The sequence below is a fragment of the Lytechinus pictus genome, chromosome 17 (genome assembly GCF_037042905.1).
Source record: "Lytechinus pictus isolate F3 Inbred chromosome 17, Lp3.0, whole genome shotgun sequence".
Classification (NCBI taxonomy): domain Eukaryota; kingdom Metazoa; phylum Echinodermata; class Echinoidea; order Temnopleuroida; family Toxopneustidae; genus Lytechinus; species Lytechinus pictus.
In genome coordinates this window covers 5185930-5212451 of record NC_087261.1, presented here as the reverse complement: position 1 = coordinate 5212451, position 26522 = coordinate 5185930, and the positions used below count along the sequence as shown (strand labels likewise).

The following is a 26522-nucleotide window of genomic DNA, read 5'->3' as shown; positions in this document are numbered from 1 at the left end:
TCTTAGCGTTGGTTAATTATCTTGTTAATCGTGTTACGTAAAGTGACCGAGTTGATATCAATCGTGTCGTATTATCTATACCCGTTTACCAAACACAGTAGATCTTGGTTTTTCAAGATAAGAGATCAATGATGACATGTTTGTGTTTAACAACAAGGTCAAAACACCAGTTTTACCGTTACGCATACAAAGAAATGTTTTAATTAAAGGACAAGTCCACTCCAACAAAAAGTTTATTTGAATAAAAAGAGAACAATCCAACAAGCATAACACTGAAAATTTCATCAAAATCGGAAGTGAAATAAGAATGTTATGTCATTTTAAAGTTTCGCTTAATTTTACAAAACAGTTATATGCACATCCTGGTAGGTATGCAAATCAGGAGAGTGGTGACGTCATCCACTCACTATTTCTTTTGTATTTTATTATATGAAATATGAAATATTCTAATTTTCTCCTCATTGTCAAGAGAATCAACGATTAATTCCTCCCTGAACATGTGGAATGAGCATTGTTTAATACTGTATGGTTCAGTCAAGTTGGTCCTTATTGTGAAATATGTAAAAAAAAAAAATGAAATATTGTATAATTCAAAAAAAAAAAAATGAGTGATGGACATCATCGACTGACTCATTTGCATGTCACTGAATTGTGCATATCACTGTTTTGCGAAAAATAAGCGAAACTTCAAAATGCCATTACGTTTTTATTTTATATCCGATTTCGATGAAATTTTCAGCGTTATACTAGTTTGATTTATCTCTATTAATTCAAATCCACATTTTCTGGGGTGGATTTGACCTTTAAATTCAAAGTCATAATGATTTCATTAGGAAAAAAGAAGAAAGATCCACTTCTTTTGCTTCTTTTCTTTATCTCAAGTTGTAGAAGGATGGTCATTTTATAATATCATAAAAATTATTTCTTCTGACTGAATTTCTGCAGCACAATTTAAAATGTTTAATGGAGGGATTTAACGGGGGATTAAAAGGGAGTTTGAATAACACTTCTTCGTCCATTGTTGAATTTTGGAATAAAAAAGAATAAATGCAACCGTTCACATTTTTTTTCAGGGAAGAGGGCATGACGTAATTTTTTTAAAGGAACTCGAAAGCGAGAGAGCGAAGCGACCGAACTTGTCGTGGGGGAAGCGTTTGCATTTTGTAAAGTGAAGTTAAAGGATTTCGTGCACAGTTTTGGTGCATTTTGTGAGAAAAAAAATCAGTCAAGAATGTAATTTTCAAAATTTCGGAGGGGGTGTCAAATGTCCCTCCTTTTCCCTCCTTCCTAGGGCCCTGAAAACGATTTTTGACTGGAGGTGCCGATGCCAATTTGAGGAGCAAAACTTGCAACTGTTATAACTTTGCCATAATGACAACTACTAGTACCATGGTAACAGGGCTCAGCAGCAGTGGCGTACCTGGGATTTTTCACAGGGGGGGGGGCAAAACCGTCCGCCAAAAAATTTGACAAGCAAAAAATAAAAATAATAAAAAAAGGTCTTCAATCACAAATGAAGGATTTCGTACCAGAAAATAATTTGACAAGCAAAAAAAAAAAAAAAAAAAAAAAAAAAAAAAAAAAAAAAAGTCTTCAATCACAAATGAAGGATTTCGTACCAGAAAAAAATTTGACAAGCAAAAAAAAAAAAAAAAAAAAGGTCTTCAAGCTCGTCAGGGGGGGGGGCAATAAAGGTCTTCAAGCTCGTCGGGGGGGGGGGCAGGGATACGTCCTTTGCATGGGTTGTGGCTCGTCAGGGGGGGCAGACTGCCTCCTCTGCCCCCCCCCCCCCCGTAGGTACGCTAGTGCTCAGCAGCCAATCATAATCAAGGTTACCATGGTAGTTGCCACAATGGCAAAGTTACAACAGTTGCAAGACCTTTATGAAACGGGCCCCTGAATTCCTGAGGGTACTGAATATGGAAAATAATACACGCAGCACCCCCCCCCCTTCCCAGGGTCATGTTCCTTCCCCCATTCCCGCTGCGTACGGCTATGCATTCGTTAGTTTTCATCATGGCAAACAGTATAGCCATGACAAGAGACGTTGAGTTGGGCAGGGGCGGGGTGTATTAGGCCTATACCGGTCATGCCGGTTGGCGGAAAATCGTGACTGTATTGCGGAACACCACTTGCCAGTATTCGAAACTGAAATAAAGTAAACAAGTAACAATACCGATACAAAGCATGTGAAATGTTCTTACTAGGACAATTTTTCTGTCAACTCAAACGTAATAGATGCCCGTCATAGTCCCGGGGGGGGGGGGGCAGTCAAATATATTGCTGTACACACGTGTGACCAAGTAATTTCCAAACACCCCCTAAACGAGTTTTTCTCTGTGTGCAAAATAACCCCCTAAACAAGTTTTTCGCGGGCTTTATTTACACATTTTGGCCCCTAAACAAGTTGTCGCCAAAATATGACCTCGGGGAAAAAGCTTGGGGGAAAAAAAACATACCCTAAAAACGTTTGGCTAGTCTTAAAAAAAACTTTTTGGGAAAAAAACATACCCTAAATACGTTTGACCCCGCGATTGACCATTGACCAGTCTTTCAAAACCACCCTTTAGTATAATTTTATCTGCGCTTGCTTCTAAAAATTGATTGATCCATTAGTGTTCATTTAGATTGATCATTGTCTCAATATAATTATGCAGCAGGGCAGATTGTGAGGGGTGGAGCAAGATGAAACCATGACGTCACCTATCTCAATTGAATTACAGGGGTGATAACATTAAAGTTTCATGTCCCAGATCAAATATCTTATTTGATTAATTTTCTTTGTTCTTTCTCTTTCCTTCTTTTCCTCTACTTTAAAAATATTTTTTACTACTTGAAAAACTATTGGGACAGCCGCCCACCGACCCCACGTGCAACGCTGCGCCCCTATCATAATACAAAGCATCAAGCCCTCCTGCATTTTGTCATTTTAATAAAAAAAACCCACACAAATCGTTTGCTTTATCTGGAGCAACCCTGTATGCACCAAACGCGGACTATGATCGAACTTGCATACCGTGAATCAATTAATGTTTCCAATTTGAAGAATGATATTTGGTAACTGTCAAATGCAGAAGAGCTAGATACAGGAGCGCAGCACAATGGGTCAGGTGTGGCGGTCGCCCCCAATATTAGCTTTTCAAACACAGTGAAAGAAAATAAAACGAGGAGAAAGGGAAAGAAGATAGAGAGAGGGAGAGAGAGAGATAGCAAGAGACTGTGAGAGATGGTTTGGGGGATTAAAAAAAGAGAGGTCTGGGTGGTGCATGAAATAAAGTAACGTCACCTAGTTTATTTATTCTTGCCTCGCCCCCACAGTCCCACCCAGTGAAACCACTGCATTTGTTGAGACAATATACTATACATGTTGATCAAGCGGTGGATAGGCGTTTTCGAAGCAAGTCGATATAAATTTACGAGATAATATCGCTCAGATAACTTGCAGATTAAAGCTCGTTCGGGATTACCCGTGAAGTGTGGCGGTAATCATTTTCATAAAATACGAAAGCATTCAATTTCTTCCCGATTTTGAAAATTTTGATACATCGTTTACAGTATATGGGTAACTCGGATGAATGTTCATACTTTATTCCTTAATTCATTTTATATCTGTTTATGCATTCATTTATTTTTGCATTAAAAATTAATCACCCTATCACCGTATCTATAACCACTACTATAGGCCCTTAAAAGCTACTTTATTCCCCGGCTTTATTCATTTGCCAATCCACTATACAGTGCGTATCAAAAAAAAGTTTACTCTTTGAAAAAGCCCTGGGAATTAAAAAATATACAACATATGGGTAATTTTTTCACATATATTCTTGGGTTTGGGTTTCATCTATCCAATGAAAGTAAAAGTTATGACAGAATGTTACACTTGAGTGAGCACTGCCCATTTTTGTAAAGCTCGCAGAATTTTGTTTGCGCAGAAATGCTCATTTTCACGCAGTGTCAAGGGGGAAGGGCGAAATCAAACTTACCCTGCGAACCATTTCTCATACATTTCCCTTGCAATTTTAGTCAATTGAAATAAAATGGATACATTCAAGCATTTTGTAACAATTTTGCCACCCAAATTGAAATTTAAACACTTAGTAAGCACAACCTTTACCCTTTTTGTGCCAGCTGGATCTGAGGACATAACTGAATCTAAACAAAAGTTTATATCAGACATATCCAGTATTTTTTCACTAAGTTTTTATCATTTAAAGTGGGTTTACATTAAATTTTTCATGTTATACTTGTTTCCCCACATTTTTCCCAAGCTTGACAATGACTAACAAAATAAAAATCAAGCCTGAGCCATTTCATGTAAATCACAGCTCAGTGTAAAGCAATTATCGTCACGATGGCCTCGGTGTGTGGGGAGTGGGGTGGGGCGCAATGCATTCTTCGAAGTGTTTTGGGCAAGGAAACAATTAAGTTTAAAAAGGTAAAGTATCTTCAAATCAATTTTACTAGCTAAATTACACTTGTTCTTCATGATTAAGGTCTACTTTTATTCGCATAACTATATATTTCAAGGTTCTGCGCAAATCATTTTTCACTAACTTTTCAAAAGTAAGTGGTGCTCGATCACTCAAGCGGAAATATTTTTCGACAGTTATATCGTCATTTGCTTATTATGGATCTGTACCAATGTTAAAATGTGGAAAAATCTTCAGAATATTACAAATGTATAATTTTACAGGATTTTTTTCTAAGTGTAAACTTTTTTTTGATACTGTATAAGTGCATTTCTGATATTTCATAGTTTGTTCTATTTTCATCGTTCTTTAATTTTTTGGGGTCAAGCCTATGATCTGGATGTATACACTTCTGGACCAATTGGTATAAATGAATAAGTGAATTTATTAATCCAGCCATTCATTATTTCCTTCTCTTTTTTTAACCCTTTTTTGTTTAGTCAGCATGCATAGCACACTATGGCACGCCACAATTTTTACTACATTTATAATAGCAGTCCATAATCGTTGTGATCGAACTTGAAAAATGGAGGAGGATTTCACTTGTATTTCCTGTAAACAGTTGGCTCTGCCGGGAGGAGAAGTGCAAGAAGGGAATCTTCACATTATAATAGAAGATGGAAAAATAACTGGTATGAGTTTTATTCTCGAAATACTGCCTACAAAGTATCTTTATTTAATATTGACCACGTAAACACTTGCAGAATTTAATTCGTGTGCCTACCTATTGAACTTCGTGTAAGCTCCTCGTAGTTGCTCTGACTGTGCAAAACACACCCCAACAGACTCTTGCCGATTTGAATAAAAAATAAAAATCAAACAAGCATAACACTAAATATTTCACTAAAGATCAAATTTAAAATCAGAAAGTTATGATATTTCAGATTATTGCCAGTGCTATGGCGTAACAAGCGGGAGGGGGGGGGGCAGGGGGGCAAGTACTGTCTAAGTTAGTCTCTAAGTAGACAGGAATAACCGTCATTTCTGGGGATTTATTCAACAATTTCTGACATTTTACTATAATCCCCATTTACCGACGGTAGTGTGTTAGTGCGAGCCTGCATGTGTAATCTGGCTCGACAATTCGGAGGGTGGGTTTTGTCCACCCAAGCCAAGGGTTCATTACATGCCGCCGCGCACAGAAAATTCAAGCCATAGAAGTCGTGTGTTGTGGACCCAAGAAGTGAGATCCCAGCACGCGCGACCCACTAGTTAGAAATCCACTGCCAAACGCGGTTCGTGGTGCGAGGTTAGTATACTAATACTAACCTCGCAATACGTGTGAGTGGGTTTTGTCCAGATTTTTCATTTCTTTTAGATTCTAAATGACATTATATTATCTTGAACGAAGGCCCACTATTTTCTTTAGACTCTAATCTTTCTATTGATATGATGTAAAATCTATAAAATATCGAAAATATACGTTACCGATGAGTTATTCCCCGGGTTATTCCTTTTTTTTAAATTTTCTGCCGGAGAGGAAAATATGGCAGCCGTCAACGAGTTGTGCTTTTATCAAGGCTTTCCGATTAAATTTTCGATATCTTGGCCAATCAATGCGAGCGACAAGTTCCGAACGCACGCACATCTACATGTACAAGCGCAAAGCAGCGGCACAAATCGCGATATATAGCGACTGGTAAATACGTCTGTAAGGATGATGACGTCATCCAAGATGGCAACTTACGTTGACCAACGAAAGGATCGAAGATGACGATGTTTCGATCATCGTTTGAAAGGAATTAGCGGTAACTGCTGTCTAAGGTACGATATTTCTGAATTTTAAAGGAGAAATATATTGAAAATCGTAAAAATGGAGAATCATATATCAAATCAAAGGAGAAAATAAGGAGAACACGATGGTGTACATCATTTATCATGGAGACCGATGGAACTCAGTTAATTGATAGTTTAAAGTTCTCTCTCTAAATGCTTCAAACACGCAGAATTACGTCCGCGAAATTGGGGATTTTTTATGACATCACTTTCTGTACGAGAGGCGTGATTGGCTCTCCCACGTGAAGCTCCACTTGCATGCAAAACCTGTTGCGAGGGTACATTTTCTCCACATTGTCACTGAATACTTCGATCACGAAATGAAAGAAAACCCAGAATTTTATCTAGATTTGGATTTTCAAATTGATGATTTTGAAGATGAAGAGAATGATGATGAAATGAACAACAAAGTGACGTAGTTGGGGGTAAATTGGGGGAATCGATGATGAGGAGTCGGACAATTCAACTTGCAACACGATCACATGCCGATTCGCTACCAACTCATGCAGCTGCTAAGTGCTAGCTACACCGCGCGTGCCAAATTGAATTCACAAAAATGACTTACCACACTGTCCAGACAGAGTCTCTTACTTCTGTGACTATGAAGAAGGAAAATAATGATAAAACTGTACTTACAAATAAGTGAATGTAATCCGAACCTGAAGGCAAATCAACTCAACGAATAGCAGCAGACGATATGCACCGATGATAAACTTCATGTGGCTGGGATAGATTGTCACTCGTTCTGTTAGATGTAATTTTTATCTCATTAATTTGACAAAATTACGAAATTCAGGGAATTATTTATCTATATAAAAATATAGTAACATCTCGTATAATTTTTAAATTACGATAAAACGTTTTTTGAAGGAAAACGTTGAGGTAAATTAAAATTAGATGTAAAAGATCCCCAACATGCGTAGCTTGATTGAAAGCTGTGCAACACGTGCATAGATTTACTCTCTCAGCCAAGGCGAGCAAGCAATACGGCATGTTTGTGATTTTTATTACGATCACATATACGAGCCTTTAAAAGGTTTTATCGTAATTTAAACAATAATACGAGATGTTACTATATTTTTATATAGATAAATAATTCCCTGAGTTTCGTAATTTTGTCAAATTAATGAGATAAAAATTACATCTAACAGAACGAGTGACAATCTATCCCAGCCACATGAAGTTTATCGTCGGTGCATATCGTCTGCTGCTATTCGTTGAGTTGCCTTCAGGTTTGGATTACATTCACTTGTTTGTAAGTACAGTTTTATCATTATTTTCCTTCTTCATAGTCACAGAGGTAGGAGACTCTGTCTGGACAGTGTGGTAATTCATTTTCATGAATTCAATTTGGCCCGCGCGGTGTAGCTAGCACTTAGCAGCTGCATGAGTTAGGTAGCGAATCGGCATGTGGTCGTGTTGCAAGTTGAATTGTCCGACTCATCATCATCGATGTAATTCCCCCAATTTACCTCCAACTACGTCACTTTGTTGTTCATTTCATCATCATTCTCTTCATCTTCAAAATCATCAATTTGAAAATCCAAATCTAGATAAAATTCTGGGTTTTCTTTCATTTCGTGATCGAAGTATTCAGTGACAGTGTGGAGAAAACGTACCCTCGCAACAGGTTTTGCATGCAAGTGGAGCTTCACGTGGGAGAGCCAATCACGCATCTCGTACAGAAAGTGACGTCATCAAATTCAAGTCAATTCAGAGACCGATGCGAGGCATATTTCGGAGAGGCATTTTGAGCATTTTTTAATCGGCGATTTTCACCTTATGTATTATTTTCGTTATTTTTGAATGACCCACTGATAATCCCCACATCATTACCTTTCCATTGACATATAATAAGACCACCTTCATAATCAATATAGTTCTCCTTAAAACTTTTTTTCGTAAATATGGATGTGATTTCTTTTTCATAATGTGACATTTTATGTACACAAAAATGATCGGAAAATCGGGTTTCCGCTGTTAACGTACCTGCTAAAATACGTTGTCTGTACATACGGGCCTCCAAGCTCTTCAGTCTATATGTATTGGTGAGTGAGCCAACACAGTTCAGCGGAACAACCAAAATACAGAGACTGAAGCTTTTGGTCTAGGGGGCAAGCTGCCCCCTGGCGGATTTCACGGGGAATTTTTCTTTTTTAAACGGGAGAAAGGGAAAGAAAGAAATAAAAAGAGTATAGGGAAAGGGAAATTATTTAAGAAAGAAAAAGAGGAAAGGGGAAAAGAAAGGGAAAGAAAGAACATAAATAGGGAAAATGGAAGGAAAGCGAGAAAAGGAAGGAAAGAACGTGAGGAAGTACGAAATATCCTAAAATACTAATACATTAGCATGATTAGCAAGAGAGGGATATAAAATCAAAAGATGGCACAGACAAGAAAAGTGGGAAAATGGGAGAAAGAGGAAAAAAAAACGGGAAATGAAGGTTGGCCAAAAGCTAAATTTGAAAATCAGAATATGAAGAAAATGGACAAGAACTTAATAATAACATGACCAGGCTGCCGAGGAAAGAAAAATATAAAGAACGGGAAGAAAGGTGGATGGCGTCTATTAGAAGCTTGCTAAATTTTATGCAATAATGGTCGCAATCGGGACCAAAAAAATCCTTGGCCAAGGGCTAGTCATATCCCCCTATATTATGTCCTAACTTAAGTAAAGCTTTACACTGGCTAGATTTACGTTCCAAAGCCTCTCAATGTTTACTTTGGCTAAATTTCCAAAGCTACTATCACATAATTAGAATTTAATTTCAAAATCATTCTAAAAGGCCAAATTTTTCTGGCATGCTTCGCTTGCTGGCGACTTCACAAATTTTGCCACATAATCATTTGATATGTTGTGCTACCTCAAAATATTTCGTTTGTTATCCACAACTGTGTTGAAATTAATAAGTGTTGTGTATGTACCCGCGATTTGATTAAAAAACTGGCCATCTGCAATGTTTAAAAGTATCACAAGTTTCCGGAGGCTCTGCCCCAGACCAGTGGCGGCACCAAGGGGGGAGGCATTTGCCCCCAGTGAGTTTGCTCCCCAAATTTTTTTTTGAAAAATAAAAAAAAATGCGTAGTACCGGTAAATGTTTTTCATCAGCATCCTACTACAGCTGCAAAGTACTCCGAACCAACTTTCTTTAAATTTCGAAAATTTTCTCATCCATTTACTTTTAGCTCCCAACAATATTTGTCACTAGAAAATAAATCTTTCAGATCATTATATAAGATTCAAAATTTCGCTCGCACTACGCGCTTGCAGTATAACTGTTGACTGATAAGTAAATTATCTGTTCACATGGGTGCTTAAAAATCCAATGTTCAAGTCAATATGCTTCTTTCGATTAGAATTTTCATCATTCGTTTTAGCGATTTACACATCCAGCGTATTCATAATTTTCATAAATCAACAATTTTCAGCTTGCACTATGTGCTCGCAATAATTGTTTAATTAGATAGCCATCCAGTTCATTATTACAAAAAGTGCTTAGAACACCCAGTTATCATCTCAGGATATCAACAATTTTCAGCTTGCGCTTCGCGCTCGCATTTTTTACTTGATGAGATATCTTCATGACCCAATGCAAACAGCTAGTCCTTAACAGGTCCCTTTTCAAGTCAGTAGGGTCTACATTGAAAAAAAAAAATTTGCTTGCACTTCTCGCTCGATTTTGTTAAATAGGCAAAATATTTTTGTGTTGCCCCCCAAATATTTTTGTGCCTCCCCCTAGGTTAAAAATCCTGGTGCTGCCATTGCCCTGGACCCAATCCGCATAGCACTGGCTCCAAAAAATTCTACAACCAAAAAGAAAAGATGAAAGGAAGATGTAAGATATGATGTTATTTTCTGAATACCATGGTATACATGTAGATTCTTTAATATGAAAAGGTAATTTTTTTATTGCTCGCTTCGCTTGTTCGAGACTTATATTAAGCAACTTTTTGCAGCGCGCCATGCTGTGCCCCCTTTTTTTGTACTTATCATGCATTGAATTCGACACCTGTTACGCCCCTGATTATGGCCTGGCATTTTGCTCAATGTCAATCACATCCTGGTTGGTATGCAAATGTAGCTTTGACGACTCCATGATGGTATTTTTTTTATATTTTTACATATACTTTTACGTCACGGAGCATTGACACGCTGTGCATATATGCCTAAGCGAGACATGTAAACACGCCTAAATTATGCGTATGAAGATGTGAAAAATCTTAGTATAAATATGAAAAATGAGAGGTATCTTACCAGACTGATCTCGTGTATCCATTCGTAAATACCACAAATACAATAGGCTTTACCCTTGAACCACTTAGATGAGCAATGTTACAAAATGCTGTTTTGAAGAACAAATTATAGATAAAAATTATTATTTAACAAATAATGAAATTTGAATTTTGATTATAAATAATTATCATAATCAAAATTTAACTTCTTCTGATGGAGGTGTAGAGGAGATAGTCCAGTGGAACAACCAAAGAAAAAGAGTCTGAAGGTTTTGGTCTGTAGTGTGTGTCTGCTGGGCGCGTGCTGTGTATGAATTCAACAAAGTCAATGGGCAGAGATATAGAATTTCAATAGAGTGAAGGTATTAAGTCTTTAAATCATAGAGTTATAATGTCAATTGGTCATGGTTTTATAGTGATAAAGATTTTGGTCAGAGAGAATTCTTCATTGCAGTGATTTAATGGCATGGGTTTGAATCCTGAGCTATTCTTTGATATTTTTTTTCAATTATGAATTGATAATAGTTTTTCATTTTGTTTAACAAATGGATCTCAATACAGAATTTTTATACAATAAAATCAAGAAATTAAAATTGTTCACTTGGTGCAGAATATTTAATGGCATCTGGAAATATTAACCACTTTGGTTGAAATCAAATTAAAGTTTGAAGCAAAAAAAAAGGATTATAAATGATAGAAAGATTTATACAGAAAAGGCAGAATAATGAAAAGGCCTCATTGGCAGATGTGTAGATCTTTTCTGTAGTAGAATTCTGATTTGCAGTCTTCATGTAAATCTAACTTGTGAAATAATGTCTGAGCTGAGCAATGTCCTTGGATTTTATGTAAGATCTTTGCATAACTGCTGCTGAAAAAATGATGCATATATATATATGAGAGGAGAGACAATCTTGCCGATAGGGTGCCAACATTGTGAGTGGAGATGCCACATGTGTTTACATATTGGCCCAAATAATAGCTCCATGGTATAAACCATGGACTATGCAGATTTCTTACGTTCTTGTGCTTCATTCAAGCATAAATTTATAATGCCCTTGCTGAAAATGCTCTTATATTGTTGGATTTTTCTTAGTGCATGTGGTGAAACAAGTGTCATTTACAAAAAATCTGCATCTATAATCCATGGTTTTGTCCCATTGCAATTGAAAACACCTAAAATTCTGGCCGTTATTATGTTTATGTTTTGTTTCCTTGTCAGCGATCCTGGATCAAGAGACAGACTTTGTGAAAGGAGCTGTAGATAGACATTATGCTGAGATTGTTACTCCTGGATTTATTGATATTCATCACCATGGATTAGGTAGGTTAAGTTCTAATCATGTTTAAAAGATTATTGATCTCTATCTTTAGCACCAAGTAGCCAGGGGCGGGGGGTTGATTAAACCAACTTGAATTTTCCAAAGCGAGAAAAGATAGGGGAGGAAAAAAAATTTCTGGGACGAAATGCCCAACAATTTTGACTTATTTTATTTTATTTTTATACTTTTTTTTGCTTTTCAATAATTTCTGAGACAAAAGGCCAAATAGTATTTCCAAGGAAGAGAGGGAATTTAACCCCCTAATTGAAAAGCCCTGGCTATGGGGCTGAGCAGAGTCAAATACTGTAAATTTACATTTATGTTTAATCTCAATGAGATGGTATTTATACAATTTCCACTTTCCAGCCCCCCCCCCCCCCTCTTCTGTTTTGGAGAAATAATTATAAAAAAATGAGGGTAGACAAATAAATTAGCACAAAAGTAATTCATACATTATTTTCATCTACATGTATTAAAGGGGGCAGTTCACCATAATATAACTTGATTTTGATAAAAACAGACAAATCAGAGAGAAATATTTATTGTGTTTTGGCAAAAGTCCATCAGAGAATTACAGATTTATGATTTTTTTTTAATTTCAATTTGTGATGTCACTTGTTAGCAGTTGCCCCTTATATTACATGTGTGTAGTATGAATGATAAATTTTGCTCACATGTGACAACAGAAATAAGAATTTCAACAATCCATAACTTTGTTATTTGATACCTGTTTTGCTTCTCCAAGAATGTTAATGCAGTGTTGACCCCTCTTTAATATATCAAAGCTATATTCTGTTGTAAAACAGAGTTTTATATATTTTGGCAATAAACAAATATGAAATAAATAAGAATTCATAACAATTAATTTGCAAACTTCAATTGATATTATTTTCCTTTATATTTTTTTATTTTACCGATTTACAGGTGGAGCTGATGATCTTTTGATGTTCTGGCAACATCCTGGTTAGCTTTTTCACTAATCATTTTCCTGTTATTTAAATAGGTTTTTTCTTATTTTAAAGGTGCACGATCCCCAGATTCAAGAAGGTGTTGTTGGACACACGTTTGCGATGCGGATGGCACTAGCCAGCCTGGCGCTAGCTGCCCATTGACACCAACATTACGCAGATGTCACGTTCCAAATGCCCGAAATCTGGCAATTCTTAGTTCGCGTACACTTCGGCTGCTGTTCGAAGATCTTGCCAGGTTGGCTCCGCCTTCTTCTCCAGTGAGAAGTGACTTCAGTAGATGTTTGTACCAATGCCGATTTAGCCAAAAGCAGCGCAGCATATAGTTACTGTGCATGAATGCATTTGCTGCGCGACTGGCTGATGATTGATGTCGGTGATCTTCGTAATGAAGATGTCGGTGAGTACAAAAACATCTAGCAGCGCCAGGGATCATGCACCTTTAAAATAGGTATTGTAAGACACAAATTTAGTTTGTAAAGTCAGAAAATATTGTGTAAATATAATACTGACTGTATGAATCCATGTAAGAAGTGTTTAGTTTTTTTTTCCAATTAGATTGTTTGACTTCACCTGTTTAAAAGAGGGGATCTTCATATAGAATTGATTGGGAGACCTAGAAAACAATTTGAGAGGAACCATAGGAGCTTTGATAAGATTTATATTCTTCAGATGGATCACAATGAGAGAAAACCGTGGTCAGGCTCTTTAAAGATACCATAGAGCGGGGAATGAAGTGACAGACCCCACACAGATAGATTCTGAAATGTTGATGAATAAAAATGCACTTGTATTCTCCCCCCACCTTTTTTAATAGTACAATTTTAGCTTTAGATATAAGTTTTAGTAGATTCAACATCAACAAAGTATTTCAGTTGTGGGAACTTGTTGCAGACTTAGGATCAGAAATGTATACACATACCTGTAAAGATGATCATTTTGTGTGATTATGTAGATTCACATCAGTGATATGTCAATACACCATCCAAGATCATACATTGTAGATGCACAGATCACATATGTTATTTTCTACGTGTAGGTTTCGATGTCACCTCAAGGAATATAACTGCATTGTATTGTAAACGGCTGCGGTACATTCACTGAGGTGACGTCACTTGCTTCTTTTAAGTTGCGAAATTGGGTAGTTTGCTTGATGTACACACTAGTGTTTACGCGTCAGTTGCATGAAGTACCAGGCATGATATTCTTCCGATTTAAATCGGAATTCCGATTTTTTATTTCTTTTTTCCAGATTTTTTTTCAGTTTTTTTTATATTTTTTTTACGTGAAATCTTTTGCCAAAGAACATTCTCATGGTGTGTTTTACTGCTTTTTTAAGTCAAATGATCAAACTATCATGCAGACTCACCTTGAAAAATCACTTTCGATTTCTGTACTATGCAAGAGCTTGTAACCCCGACCGGGGCATCTCAGACTTTGGCGGTGACTTAGGGACCCTTGGCTATTTTCAGATTTTTTCAGACGGGAATATCATGCCTGAGTACACGCCTGATGTATTTATCTATTATGACAAAGACAGATCAGAGCTGCTGCAAGAATTGCAAGTTTATCATAAAGCCATATCCTAAATGCTGACTCTGTTGGCAAAAATATAACTCTGTTGGGGAAATGAAATGTTATATTCAAACTCTAGGTAGGCTACATCTGTATAATTACAAATAAATGAATCATGTTACATTTCTAGTTGTTTTCACTGTGGTTTAAACATTTGAATTGAACATTGGATGTAAAGTGATGCAAATTCTTCTCAATCATTCAGTCGTGTTCAAATGTAGAGACATGAAATTTCTTTAAAACGGAAATAGATTTCAAGCCATCTCTTGCATTCGCATGCTAGACAATAGTCCAGTGCTCACAGAATCGGCTCATTCTCAGACAATTCAAGGGTTTTCCTTTCAACAGCTACTTTCTAACCCATTCAAGCCCATTAATTATTGGCAAGACATTGCAACAGTGAGTTGCATTTCCAGTTTGTTTGGGTTTTGGGGCCTGAAGTCTTTACTTTTTGAACAATGTATTACTGAAAAAAAAAAAAAAAAAAAAAGAGTTCAACAAACCACAAATATCTCACATAAGTGTAAAAAAATTGACTTTCATTTTCATTTCTCCTCATTCTCCTTGCATCTATGATGGCCAGAGTATACACAGCAGAGATTGCCAAAGTATGGTGTGACATCCTTCCTAGCATCCACTGTCTTTCCGGAGGACTTAGAGGGCGGCAAAGTCTTTGAGACACTCAGAATTCTGGAGGGTATCGTTGGCAAGACGGATCGGGGATCAACATGCGAAGGCATCCATGCTGAGGTAGAGAATGATTGTTTGGAAATCTACTAGATAACGATGACATTAATAGCAGAGATGCCAACTGTTTATTTTTTTGGTATATGGGTTCCTATTGTTTGTTATGAGTAAGTCCTCTTTGTCTCACCTGTATAGCAGAGCAAGACTATAGGTGTGGCTTTCCGATGATGACAGTGTTATCAATATTGACATCTTATCATCATTCACAAAATAACTAATCATTTTCTATTTGAAATATAATTGACATAAAGAGCCAGAAGCGTTACCATCATCAACATTGTCAATTCCACTTACCATTAGTAATAATGTAACTCTTCAACTCTGTATGGCTGTCTCTCTTTCTCTTTCTCTCTCTCTGTCCCTCCCTCCATCCACACCCCTTTATAATAATAATAATATAGAGTATTTCTAAAGTGCCAAATCCACATTGATTATGTGCTCGAGGCACTGCGAAAAGGAAATAAGAGAAAAATTACATGGAGCAGGAAGGGACAAGGATAAAAGAAGCACAGTCGTGACAATGAAAGGAAACTACTGGAAGGCAATTTTAAACAAATGGGTTTTTAGAGCAATTTTGAAATTATGAATATTTGAAATGCTACGAATGGAATATGGCAACTGCTTCCACAAGGATGGTCCAGCATGTGTAAATGACCGATCCCCCATGATTTCTTGGATGTAGGATCTGATTTTGAATCAGAAGATCTTAAACGTCGAGGAGGATTGTATGGCATCAACAAATTAACATTACATTCTGGGGCAGATCCATGTATACAGTGAAAAACTAACAATAATAACTTAAATACAATATTGTACTCGATGGGTAACCAATGCATCTCTCTCTCTCATTCTGTCTCTCAGGGTCCTATAGTCAATGATTTTGGTGGCCTACCCCCTGGTGATCAAAGGATGTCTATAGATCAATTCACCCATCTTCTTGATGCCATGCCTAGCTGTAAGATGATGACCATCAGCCCTCATGTAGATGCTCAGGACGACTACCAAAGAACAAAGATTCTCCTCCAAAGGTTAGAACCTGGGCCCTGTGAGACAGGGGTTTGCGATCAATCGCTAAATTGCAATTGCATAGGCATGTTGTTCAAAATGCTGACAAGGAACCAATCAGAATTGTTCTTTCATATTAAATTTTGCAATCCATTGGTTAGCTTTTTGATACAGGGCCCTGGTCTTAGTTTTCTTTTTCGCATTGTTGCGTAATATTTTGTATAGAAACACTGTTTTCTGTTGTTAAGATACATCCAGGGAATTATTTTACCTCTCAAATTTGATTCGCATTTCTGGGTGTTAGAAGAAAAGCTTTCAACCATGTTCTGGACAGTCCTATGTAAAATAATGGGACCCAAAAGAGATTTTGTGTAGCAGTCATAAAAAATATGTGGAGCAAATTGCAATGCAATACCAGGAAAACTGATCCAAGGATATATCATATTTTCTATCTCTTGTACCAGGATATACTTTTACTGAGTGAAACATGTTTATGCCATTGCAAGATAAATTTATATGTAAAACTCTTATCATTGACAAATGTATTACCTTATGTTTTGTATGTTTTGCTTGTATTCCTAAAAATGTTCTACTTTTTAATCTTATATTTGCAGAGGTATTGTTCCTGCTCTTGGCCATGACAGGGTAGCAAAAGAAACTGAAATCCTTGGTGCTCTGAAATTAGACACATCTCAACAATTCCATATCACACATCTCCTTAATGTATGCAATTTCCATCACAGGTAAATTTTGAATACATTTATATTTTTCATTATCTACATGACTACATACCATTACCATTTAGCCATAGTACTGAATTTGGCAGACTACTAATATTTGAATGTTTGTTTGGTGGATATGTATGCCATACAAATGTCCGATATCATTTTATAAGTATTAAGACATACTCTGGCTGAACATGTTCCGCAATATTGTATTGATGTACCAAGAGTGTAAAATACTTTGCTATTTTTTTAAATCGTTTTGGGGAAAAAGAAATGTTGGCATGGAAATAAGTGTGTCTTGTGAATTGTCTTTCTTTAGGTGCTTTTTCTTGTGCTACAAAACCAGAAAATGTCAATTCATAAGAAATAAATGATGCTTTTCTTTTATATGTGGTGATTCTTAATAGCTATTCACATTATTTTTTTTTTTTATTACAGAAATCCCAGTCTTGTCAATTTTGGACTGACAGATCGCTTCCCTTTGTTGCCTGGGTACCATCATCTAGCTCCGCCCACAATTGAAATCATAGGTGACCTCTGCCATGTGTGAGTGTTCCTGTAATGCATTGGAGTTATTCCTTCCACACTAAATATGATTGGTGTGTTGTTAAGTTTTTTATCCATTCCTACAGAGGTCATGCCGAGGAGTATGAGTCTGAGTTGCCATGTTGAAAATAGTGTATGACTGCGTGTAGTATCTCCTACACCCCAATCCCCATTTATGATTAATGATGAACTTTTAAAGCCATATCTATGACCCCTGTGAGTAAGTATGCATGTCAAGTTTGAAGTCTATTCAGAATCATAAAAATGGTAATTCATGTAATACCAAGTTATTATAATTACTTTTACTGCTCCTAACACATATTTGATCAGAAGTCTCTAAGCGTTTTACAGTAATACAGCACAGTTACTCAAGATTTTTTTTCAGACATTTATGGCTCTATACAGCTTGAGGTAAAGGACTCATGACCAGTAAATGTTCCTCATTCCATTTAAGTTTACTATCAGATGTAATTTGAAGGTTTGCATGGTGGCATGTACAATCGCTGATGTGGTTTAAGGTACACCATGTGGAGTGTTATAGAAACAGTGGATAGAAGAAAAGAACTGGATAGGCGAGAAAGTGGAAATTTGAGAGTAGAGTAATCTTTCCACTTTCTCGCCTATCCATTTCTTTTCTTCTTCTATCCACTGTTTCTATAACACTCCACATGTTGTACCGTAAACCACATCAGCGATAAGTTAACTACGTATGAAAGTTATTGATATAAGATTGATTCTTTCTCTCAATGTAGGATTATATTTCATTATTTTTCTCTTCATTTTTAGACATGTTAATGTTTTTGCTATTTTTTCCTTTTCCTCACTTTTCAGGCATCCACTTGCTGTTTCTAATGTACTAAGTGCAAGACATTACAGTCAGATTGCCTTCATTTCAGACTGCACTGCTGAAGCAATCCCTAATATGAAGATGTCATATAGTAATAGAGATAGTAAGTATGTCTACCAGCAAGCCAAACTAACATGGGCTCCCAAGCCTTAAATCTAGGGAAATTTGTTCATGAGAGAAATATCTGTTTTCAATAAGCTCAGCTGAAGGTACATATATGTTTCAGATGTATTTTGTAAAAGGTATGTAGGATTGAGTTTGGTAGTTAGCAAAAGAGCACCAAACTTCAATTGGTGAAATTTTTGTCAGCAAGTATGAGAGAACAATGTTGATTGGTTCCTGGTCAGTGTTTTTAGCAACTATCATCTTGATTGGCTATTGTCAACAACTGGTTTGTTTAAAACCTTATGTTACCAAGTCCAGAGATTCATGCCATCAGAGTAAAGCTGACAGATCTGACAACTGTCCTTTGTTTTGATTGGCCAAGAGACATGCTTATCTGACTATTAGTGTGGTAACTGTTGGATGATAGTTTGTCAGTGCTGACGACTTTCATGAAATTATCCACTGATGATGTCATAACAAGGGGGGCATTTTATGAAAAGTTAGTGCTTTTCACCAACAGGTGTTATAAGCTACTGAAAATCCTTGTGTCTGATTGGCTGAGAGCAAATTAGTCCATGAAAATCACCTACTAAAACCTAGCACACACTATGCAACGTGATTGCACCAAGATTTGATTGCCACAAGTTGCCAATCCCGTCTCAGTGCAATCAGCTCTGCCTCTCATGGCGCCTCTTCTTTTACTCGTATGTTGTCTGCGCTGCAGCAGCACAGCACATTGGCCATGACGTCATCGTCTGGGAGAAATCTAATTGGCTGAATTATCAAAATCGCAGAAAGACTTGACATGTAAAATGTCTGAGATTTGGGCTATGATCCTTCGGCAACAAAACGGGTTGCAGTAATTGTAGCATGTTGTAGGTTGGCGCACGCTCTATGATTTGTTGCAATCGCATCTTTGTGCAGTCACATCGCATAGTGTGCGCTGGGCTTAACTGTTCATGAGAGGCCCCACTGATGTCTCTTCTGTCTGTTCTTGTTGTTCTATAGTGCAGGTTTCAGCTGATGGTAAATGTTTGGTGGTGAGCGGTACAACGACGCTAGCAGGATCATGCTGCTCATGTCTAGATGCCTTCAGATCCCTTGTCAAAGTCTTTCAGGTTGGATTAGGAAAAGCTGTGGCCATGGTAGCAGAGAACCCAGCTAGGTAAGAATGATAGGTGGATGGATGGATGGATGGATGGATGGATGGATGGATGGATGGATGGATGGATGGATGGACGGACGGACGGACGGACGGACGGACGGACGGACGGACGGACGGACGGTCGGACGGACGGGTGGGTGGACGGACGGAAGGACGGGTGGGTAGGTGAGTGGATAGATGGATTTATGGATGGATGGATGGATTTATGGATGGATGGATTTATGGATGTATTATGAATGGATGGATAGGTAGGTAGAAACATTATATAGATGGATGGATGGATAGACAGAATGACTGACTGATCTATTGATAGGTAGATGGATGAAAGGATGGAAAAATGGACAGATAGATTCTAGAACATTGTTTTATACTCAACTTCTGTCTTATTCATGAGATGAATTCACTTTTATATTAAATTTTTTCTCTTTTTTCCTCATCCATGTTTCTGTCCAAAAGGATCGCCAAACTGAAAGGAGTTGGTCAAATTGAGGTTGGAAAGCGAGCCGATCTTCTTCTCTTTGACATTGACCTCAATCTCAAGAAAACTTTCATCTGTGGTAACGTTGCGTACACTGCAACGTGAGAAGAATAAAAAATTGATAATTGTAGTTTTCTTGGGTATCTTGCATTCCATTTTACAATACTTTTGTCAATTATTTCTGTTGTTATGCATTGATTGTTCAACCACTGCCATATATTCTGATGTAACCTAATTATGCTGTAAAGGAAAAGTTAAGGATATATTCTGCTATTTTACCCATCACATCTTTATGTTAATATCAGGGTAGTCGAGGCTGGTACTCCTGAGTCATGATGCCAGGGTGGAAAACCTCCCATAGAAATTGTACATGTGACTCGGGCCAAGGCCACCAAAATGTGGCCTCAAGACCAGACTCAATATCATCCCTGGTTGAAATCCCTCGGTATGGACTGTGATGATATTATGAATAAATTGCAATATACATGATATTGCAAAAAGTTTGAGAGGGTGCCAATTTATCCCCCCCCCCCATACTTGTAGGGAATAATGTAGTACTTCATTATAGTTCTGCATGAAATATTCATGATTTGGCTCAGTTATTAAACAAGAACTAGGATATAAGAAATAGGATATAAGTGCGCCAGCTTCATTTAATTTTGTCTCTCCATTTCACCATTTTCATTAGAATATTTTGAAACCTAGCCCTTGATGAAAAAACCTTCACACATCATATTTGACACGAACTGATTCTTGGTGGCCTTGGGTTAATGAATGCCTAATCCGCTCCATTAATATGCCATGCTTATTTACACTATACACTGATTCTAATGGGGCTAATATTTAAAGTATTCATGGGCCCTTCTGACCATTTTCCCACCAAATGGGGCTGTGGATTTTTGTCATTATGCTCCATCAAATTTTACATTTTTAAAAACTGAAATGTTAAAAAAATGATGTAATTTCTAGTACAACTTTATGATTTATGGAATACATATAGGACCATTGTCAGTTTCTATCATAGGAGCTTGTATTTCATTCATACATGATTAAATTGATTAGAAAAGTATCCCAAATTGCTAGCAATCCAGCTGGCTGGCTTACAAAGCTGTTTTTCAAGTTAGAACCAACTTTAATCAAATGAAAATGACATGCCCAGTTGTTTTTTGCATCTGTTAGATTACATCAGCTATTAAAAGTTTAGATATGTAGCTAATGATTGATATTGAATATTCATTGCCAGAAATGAAGGAAATAAGGAATGTATGTAAATATTGAAGAATACCATCTCTGTTGGGGTATTTTTTTTCTTCATGAAACCTTCGTGATTTTCCAATGCCTAATTGGAGAGAAATATTATTTTTGAAAGCATTCAAAGAGTATACACTTCCGTGCCTTAAATAAAAAGCTGCCATTTCAATCATGGGGGAGTGTTTCATGAAAAGTTTTTAAAGGAAAATAAAACCTTTGGAACAAGATAGCTTGTGCGAAAACAGAAAAATCAAAGAAACAGATCGATAGCTTCAGAAAAATTGAATAAATACTAAAAACGTTATGAGCATTTCACCTAAGATTATTATTGTAATGAAAATTCTCCCATTGGCAATGCGACAAATATTTGTTATATCACATGTGAACAACTTTGCCATTACTTTTGTATATATTTCACTTAAACTGCCTCTTTTATCATATCTATCAGAAGATCATGTATTCTATCTATAGGAGGGCATGTAATACAGATTTTCAAAGAATACATTGATAAAGAGTTTGTATCACCATAAGAAAGAGCAAAAAGATACATTTGGGGGGGGGGCATTTATAGTCCATCAAAGGGAAAGATGTTCACATGTGACATCACACAATCATTTTCACTGACTACATTGTTTTCAACCAATCAGATGGATTTGTTTCAGTAGCTTATAACATTTGAAATCACTGTTTGCTTCAAGAAATGCCCCCCTTATTGAGTTGTTAGCCCAGTATAAAAAAAACTCATTAATACTTAGTAGTTTAAGCCAGGGCTAACAATAGTTCGGCTAAAGCCAGTGGCCCGTATTCTGAAGTCGGGTTTAACTTAAACTCAGGTTTAAAGTTGTGGTTTAAATATGGACAGCCAATTGTTACATAAATCACTAACAGTAGGGATAAGATATTTCAGCTCATTTGGCTCTCTAATCATTCATAATTGCCTAGGAAGTATAAGTAGATAATTGTCTTCACCATCGATGAATCAGGAAAGAGCACAGTAAACATAAGAAACATACAACTTAATAAAAAAAATGGACTCTTTTGGCTTTCCATAATTTTAGCAGAGTTAGACCATGGTCTAAGTTAAACCTGACTTCAGAATACGGGCCAGTGTAATTATACTGCATTTATCCTAGAGTGCTCTATAGAACCGTAAGATAAAGAGGTGTTAGCACTATACAGTGCATCCCACAAAAAAGGAAACCCTTTTTCAGAGATAGATTGCACAATTATTAAAATATGTTTTTGCTATAAATTTGATACTCATGGCAAGAGTGGATTCTCATCTCTCATTTGAAACCAACAGCTTAGCAAATCGTTCACGCATGGCAGACTGCAAACAATAAATATTGAGGCACATCAGAAACGATTTGTGCAGAACTTGTGTGTGAATGTGAATCCACTCTCATTTCAGGGATCAGTGAGAGAAGCTTAACAAAGAATACAAAAGAAATGCTAATGAGCCAATCGTCCAATACGCATTGTCGTCACATCACGAACCAATCTTGTCCGATTTTTCCGCGCAACCTGGTTCTGACAAAAAAATTTCAAACTCATCTTGCTCATTAATGCGGGAAGTGTTCATCTCATATTAGGTATCAAAATAAAGAAGAATGATTGCATCATATGATTAGGTAAATGAAATATCATAATTTATTTGCCTTTGAATTTAAAAGACATGGGAATCCCAGTTTCCTTTTTTTTCTGGGACGCACTGTATATTATTATTACAAGTTTCCAGGGTACCATGCCAAATGATCTATTGCATTTATGCAAAATTGCACCTATTGTTTTGATCAATAATTCAAGGGAGGTTTTTTTTTTTACTTTATATTTATTGCTCCGAGGCCTTTTTACAGACAACTGTATTTCATTGTGTTCAGATGAAATACATTTTTTTGTATATTTGATTATATTTGTGCTATAACCAAACAATGCTGTAAAATTTATTTCTACCAATGAATTTCTAGGTGTTGATTTTATGTAAACTTTTGATAAAAAGTAATAATGCCTATATGTATATTGTGGGGATAGATGCTAGATAGAAATGGAATTGATTAATATGCTTAATAATCATATTTTATCTTTAATAGCTATAAAACGGATATTTCAACAGATTATTTTAGATTGCCTTATAATATTGGTGCTATGACAAGGCTTCAACTCATTACTTTGTAATCTCTTTAGAAATTATATATTAGATAAATTAAAGGGGCATGTTTGGCTGAAAATTGCATTTGAATTAATCTAAATTATTTATATTTATTAGATAAACAGACATGACACTTCACCAAGATCTGATGAAGAATAACAAAGTTATTGACATTTGAATGTTCATATTGTTTTGGGTTTTTTTAAGAATCATTTGTACACTTGTCATGAATTTCCAATATGCTAGCAGATGCTTTCAAGTTCCCACTTTTCAAAAAAAGTAAATTATCATTTGAAATATTATTTATTTCCTCATTACATTATTTGTGGATGAACATTTAAAAAACAAGTCACAGAATTAATGACTTGAAGCATTAAATTAGTAGTTTTATTTTAGGTTTTCACTTTGCATATTCCTCATATTATATTCGATGGGTGTTTAACTGCTAGTATTTCCAGGAATTAGTAAAGAATTTAAATTTTCAAAGGTGTCGTTATGTACTTAAACTTACATTCATGACTGCCCAGATCAAAATCTACAATACTTTTATCCAGATAAATTTTAATTTTCCATGTAGTTTTTAAAAGCTAATTCCTACCATTATAATGGTATCTAATTCTGTTAAGTTGATTAACAATTTATCATCTTATAGTCCACCTAACTTCTTGATTCAATGTGACTTTCATGGAGAAGTTTACATATCAGGAAAGTCCATGGTATACATGTAAGTTTGATATTCACTCAAACATGAGATGTGGTACTGTTAAAGGCCGTCAAAGATTTTCAGTATTTTCTTTTGGGTGAATTTCAAGCATTAATATTTTTGCAGAATTTTGCTCTTTCAGACAAGTCAAATTTTGATGTGTCAGCTAGACCAAACATGACTGTTTGGGCTCATTTAACTTACTGTGGGTTTTGAATTGGGCAGTCATATGACTGTAAATCACAATGTTCTGTGAGAAAAAGAAGGAAATTAAGGAAATTGATAGTCATAGTTGGATCTAACTTTATTTTCAAGCCGAGAACTGAACTGCCATGTTATACAGAAATACATGTTTTTCCAAAGTTTGTTTCCATTGAGATAAATTCAGTATATTCCTACTTGGATTTAACTCTTGAATGTTGCTTTTTTGTGCTATACTGCCTTGAATGACATGATTTTTAAATTATGTTGTAAGAAGATAAAGATTTCAACAATCTATAACCTGGTGGTTGTTTCATAAATCTGTTCGTAAGATAAGAACGACTGGTGATCCTTTCTTTTGGTAAATGGTATACACCATAGGCGATGGTTTAGCGCGTAAGAAAGGATCACCAGTCGTTCTCAAAGTCGCTCTTACGAACAGCTTTATGAAACGGCCTCCAGGAAAACTTGGCATTGCACATGCAGGAGAGGAATATGTAATGTTGAAAATAATCACTTCACAAGATTTTCTTCATTTCAAATCTATTATGCTATTATAGTAGCTACTGAAAGGATGCCAATTATTTTGTGTTAGTAAATTTTGTAGATATGTTCTTCCTTGAGAATGAAATAAATTTCATAAGAGGCAAAGTTAGTTGTTAGTGGTAAAATCTTATTATTAAATAAAGTTAAATCTATTTTATTTGTCTTGACTTGTGTGTCTTTACAATCCATGGGAGATATCTAAATTTTCATGTAGAGAGCATTTTATGAAACAAGCAACCAGACATTTTCACTACCCTTTTTTTTTTGGGGGGGGGGGTTATTTCCAATTGGTCTACTGCCAATTCGTCCAATTTGCTAACTCGTCTACTATCATTTGGTCTACCATCACTTCGTCCACTTTCCACATGGTCTAACTGCCATTTCGTCCATTCACCATTTCGTCTAATAACCAGTTCGTCCGATAGCCATTTAGTCCATATACCATTTGGTCTAATTGGACTACTGAATGAAAATAAAATGGATATTAAACCAACTGATTACCAGACAATTGGTCATAGATAAACTGGAGATTAGACGAAGTGATTATTATTGGTATTTAGACGAAATGTTGATGGACGGAATGGCATTAGACTAAATGAAGGTAGACCATGTGGGGAGTGGATGAATTGGCAGTAGACAAATTGGCAATTTACCTTTTTTTTGGTATTAATTTAAAGCTACTAAAATTCTTGCTTCCAAATCAGAGCAGTTAAAATACCCGACCAGATGCTTCATCATGGCACACCAGGGGGGAGGTATCGATACCCTTATTTTTCGATGCCATCCCCACCCCTTTTCATAACACTGAACATGCAATTCCCATGGCTTTTCATCAACATTTTTTTGTTGTTTATAAACCACAAGCTGTCAGACTTACTATCTTCTTCAGCTAACAACCTTGCTGATGAGCTTGAGAAAAAGATACAAATGGATTATCTGCTAAAATTCAATGTCTATCTAATACTTCTGAGATATTTGCTGTCCACAGTTAAATTCATTTAACCCGACACAGCCCAGTCTATATGAATTGTATAGTGAAAAGGCTTATGCAGCCACACCCCCCCCCCCTCCCCTTCAGAAGTCGAAACTGATTTTTTTTTTTTGAATTGCTTTCAGATAGTGTGTCGAAACATTTAAGATTAAGCTAAAAACTTACCTCTACAACTCCTATTATCCATGATTTCTGCATTCCTTTTTTTCTCCCCCTTCAAATGTGCACCTTGAGCATCTCTAACAAGATGGATATGGCGCCCAATAAATTGCATTTATTATCATTATTATTAGTTATTGAAACCACTGGGTTTCAGTTTGCTTGAAGTGATTCATAAAATCCCATTTTATGTAAAAAATTTTGTTCAGAAACTAGATCAGACAAACAAATCCAGTGTTAAACATATGTAGGTAAGGATAATAAATTTATTTCTAAAATAATATTTATGTACATAGTAAAAGCATAGACGGTTTACAATATCAAGCTCCTATAGGATGTTGCGAGGCATAGGATCATTGTTGTAACAAGCAGTATGATACAATTCATAAGCTGGGAGTAAGGTAATGGGTTGCTCCAATTACCATTGTTGCTGCTACCTGAGATCTGCACATCATGGGAATTTCTTTAGAATGAAACACATTTCTCTACAGGAATAGGGCAAGTCTGCAAATTGGCAACAAAGACTTTACAAACTTATTAAATTTCAACAGTAAATGATAAACAGTA

The 26522-nt window shown here is 36.2% G+C and overlaps 1 protein-coding gene across 6 annotated transcripts; it reads left to right on the top strand.

Moving 5' to 3' along the window:
- Positions 1 to 4935: 4935 nt before the first annotated feature.
- LOC129279890 (N-acetylglucosamine-6-phosphate deacetylase-like) lies at positions 4936 to 24957 on the top strand. Of its 6 annotated transcripts, XR_010296352.1 has the most exons (12): positions 4958 to 5101; positions 11695 to 11796; positions 12719 to 12757; positions 14921 to 15087; positions 15946 to 16112; positions 16704 to 16832; positions 17253 to 17360; positions 18192 to 18310; positions 19321 to 19477; positions 19934 to 21560; positions 21802 to 21985; positions 22287 to 22395. XR_010296352.1 is itself a non-coding variant. In XM_054915955.2 (10 exons), exons 1-10 carry the CDS (start codon positions 4996 to 4998, stop codon positions 20058 to 20060), a joined length of 1221 nt encoding a protein of 406 aa, XP_054771930.1. In that variant the 5' UTR covers positions 4957 to 4995; the 3' UTR covers positions 20061 to 24957. The 6 variants fall into 6 exon arrangements, 1 of the variants encoding a protein (XP_054771930.1); XR_010296350.1 differs by having other exon boundaries at positions 4936 to 5101; positions 19934 to 21990; positions 22303 to 22636; XR_010296351.1 differs by lacking the exons at positions 21802 to 21985; positions 22287 to 22395 and adding an exon at positions 24665 to 24957 and having other exon boundaries at positions 4957 to 5101; positions 19934 to 21724.
- The last annotated feature ends 1565 nt before the right edge of the window (positions 24958 to 26522 follow it).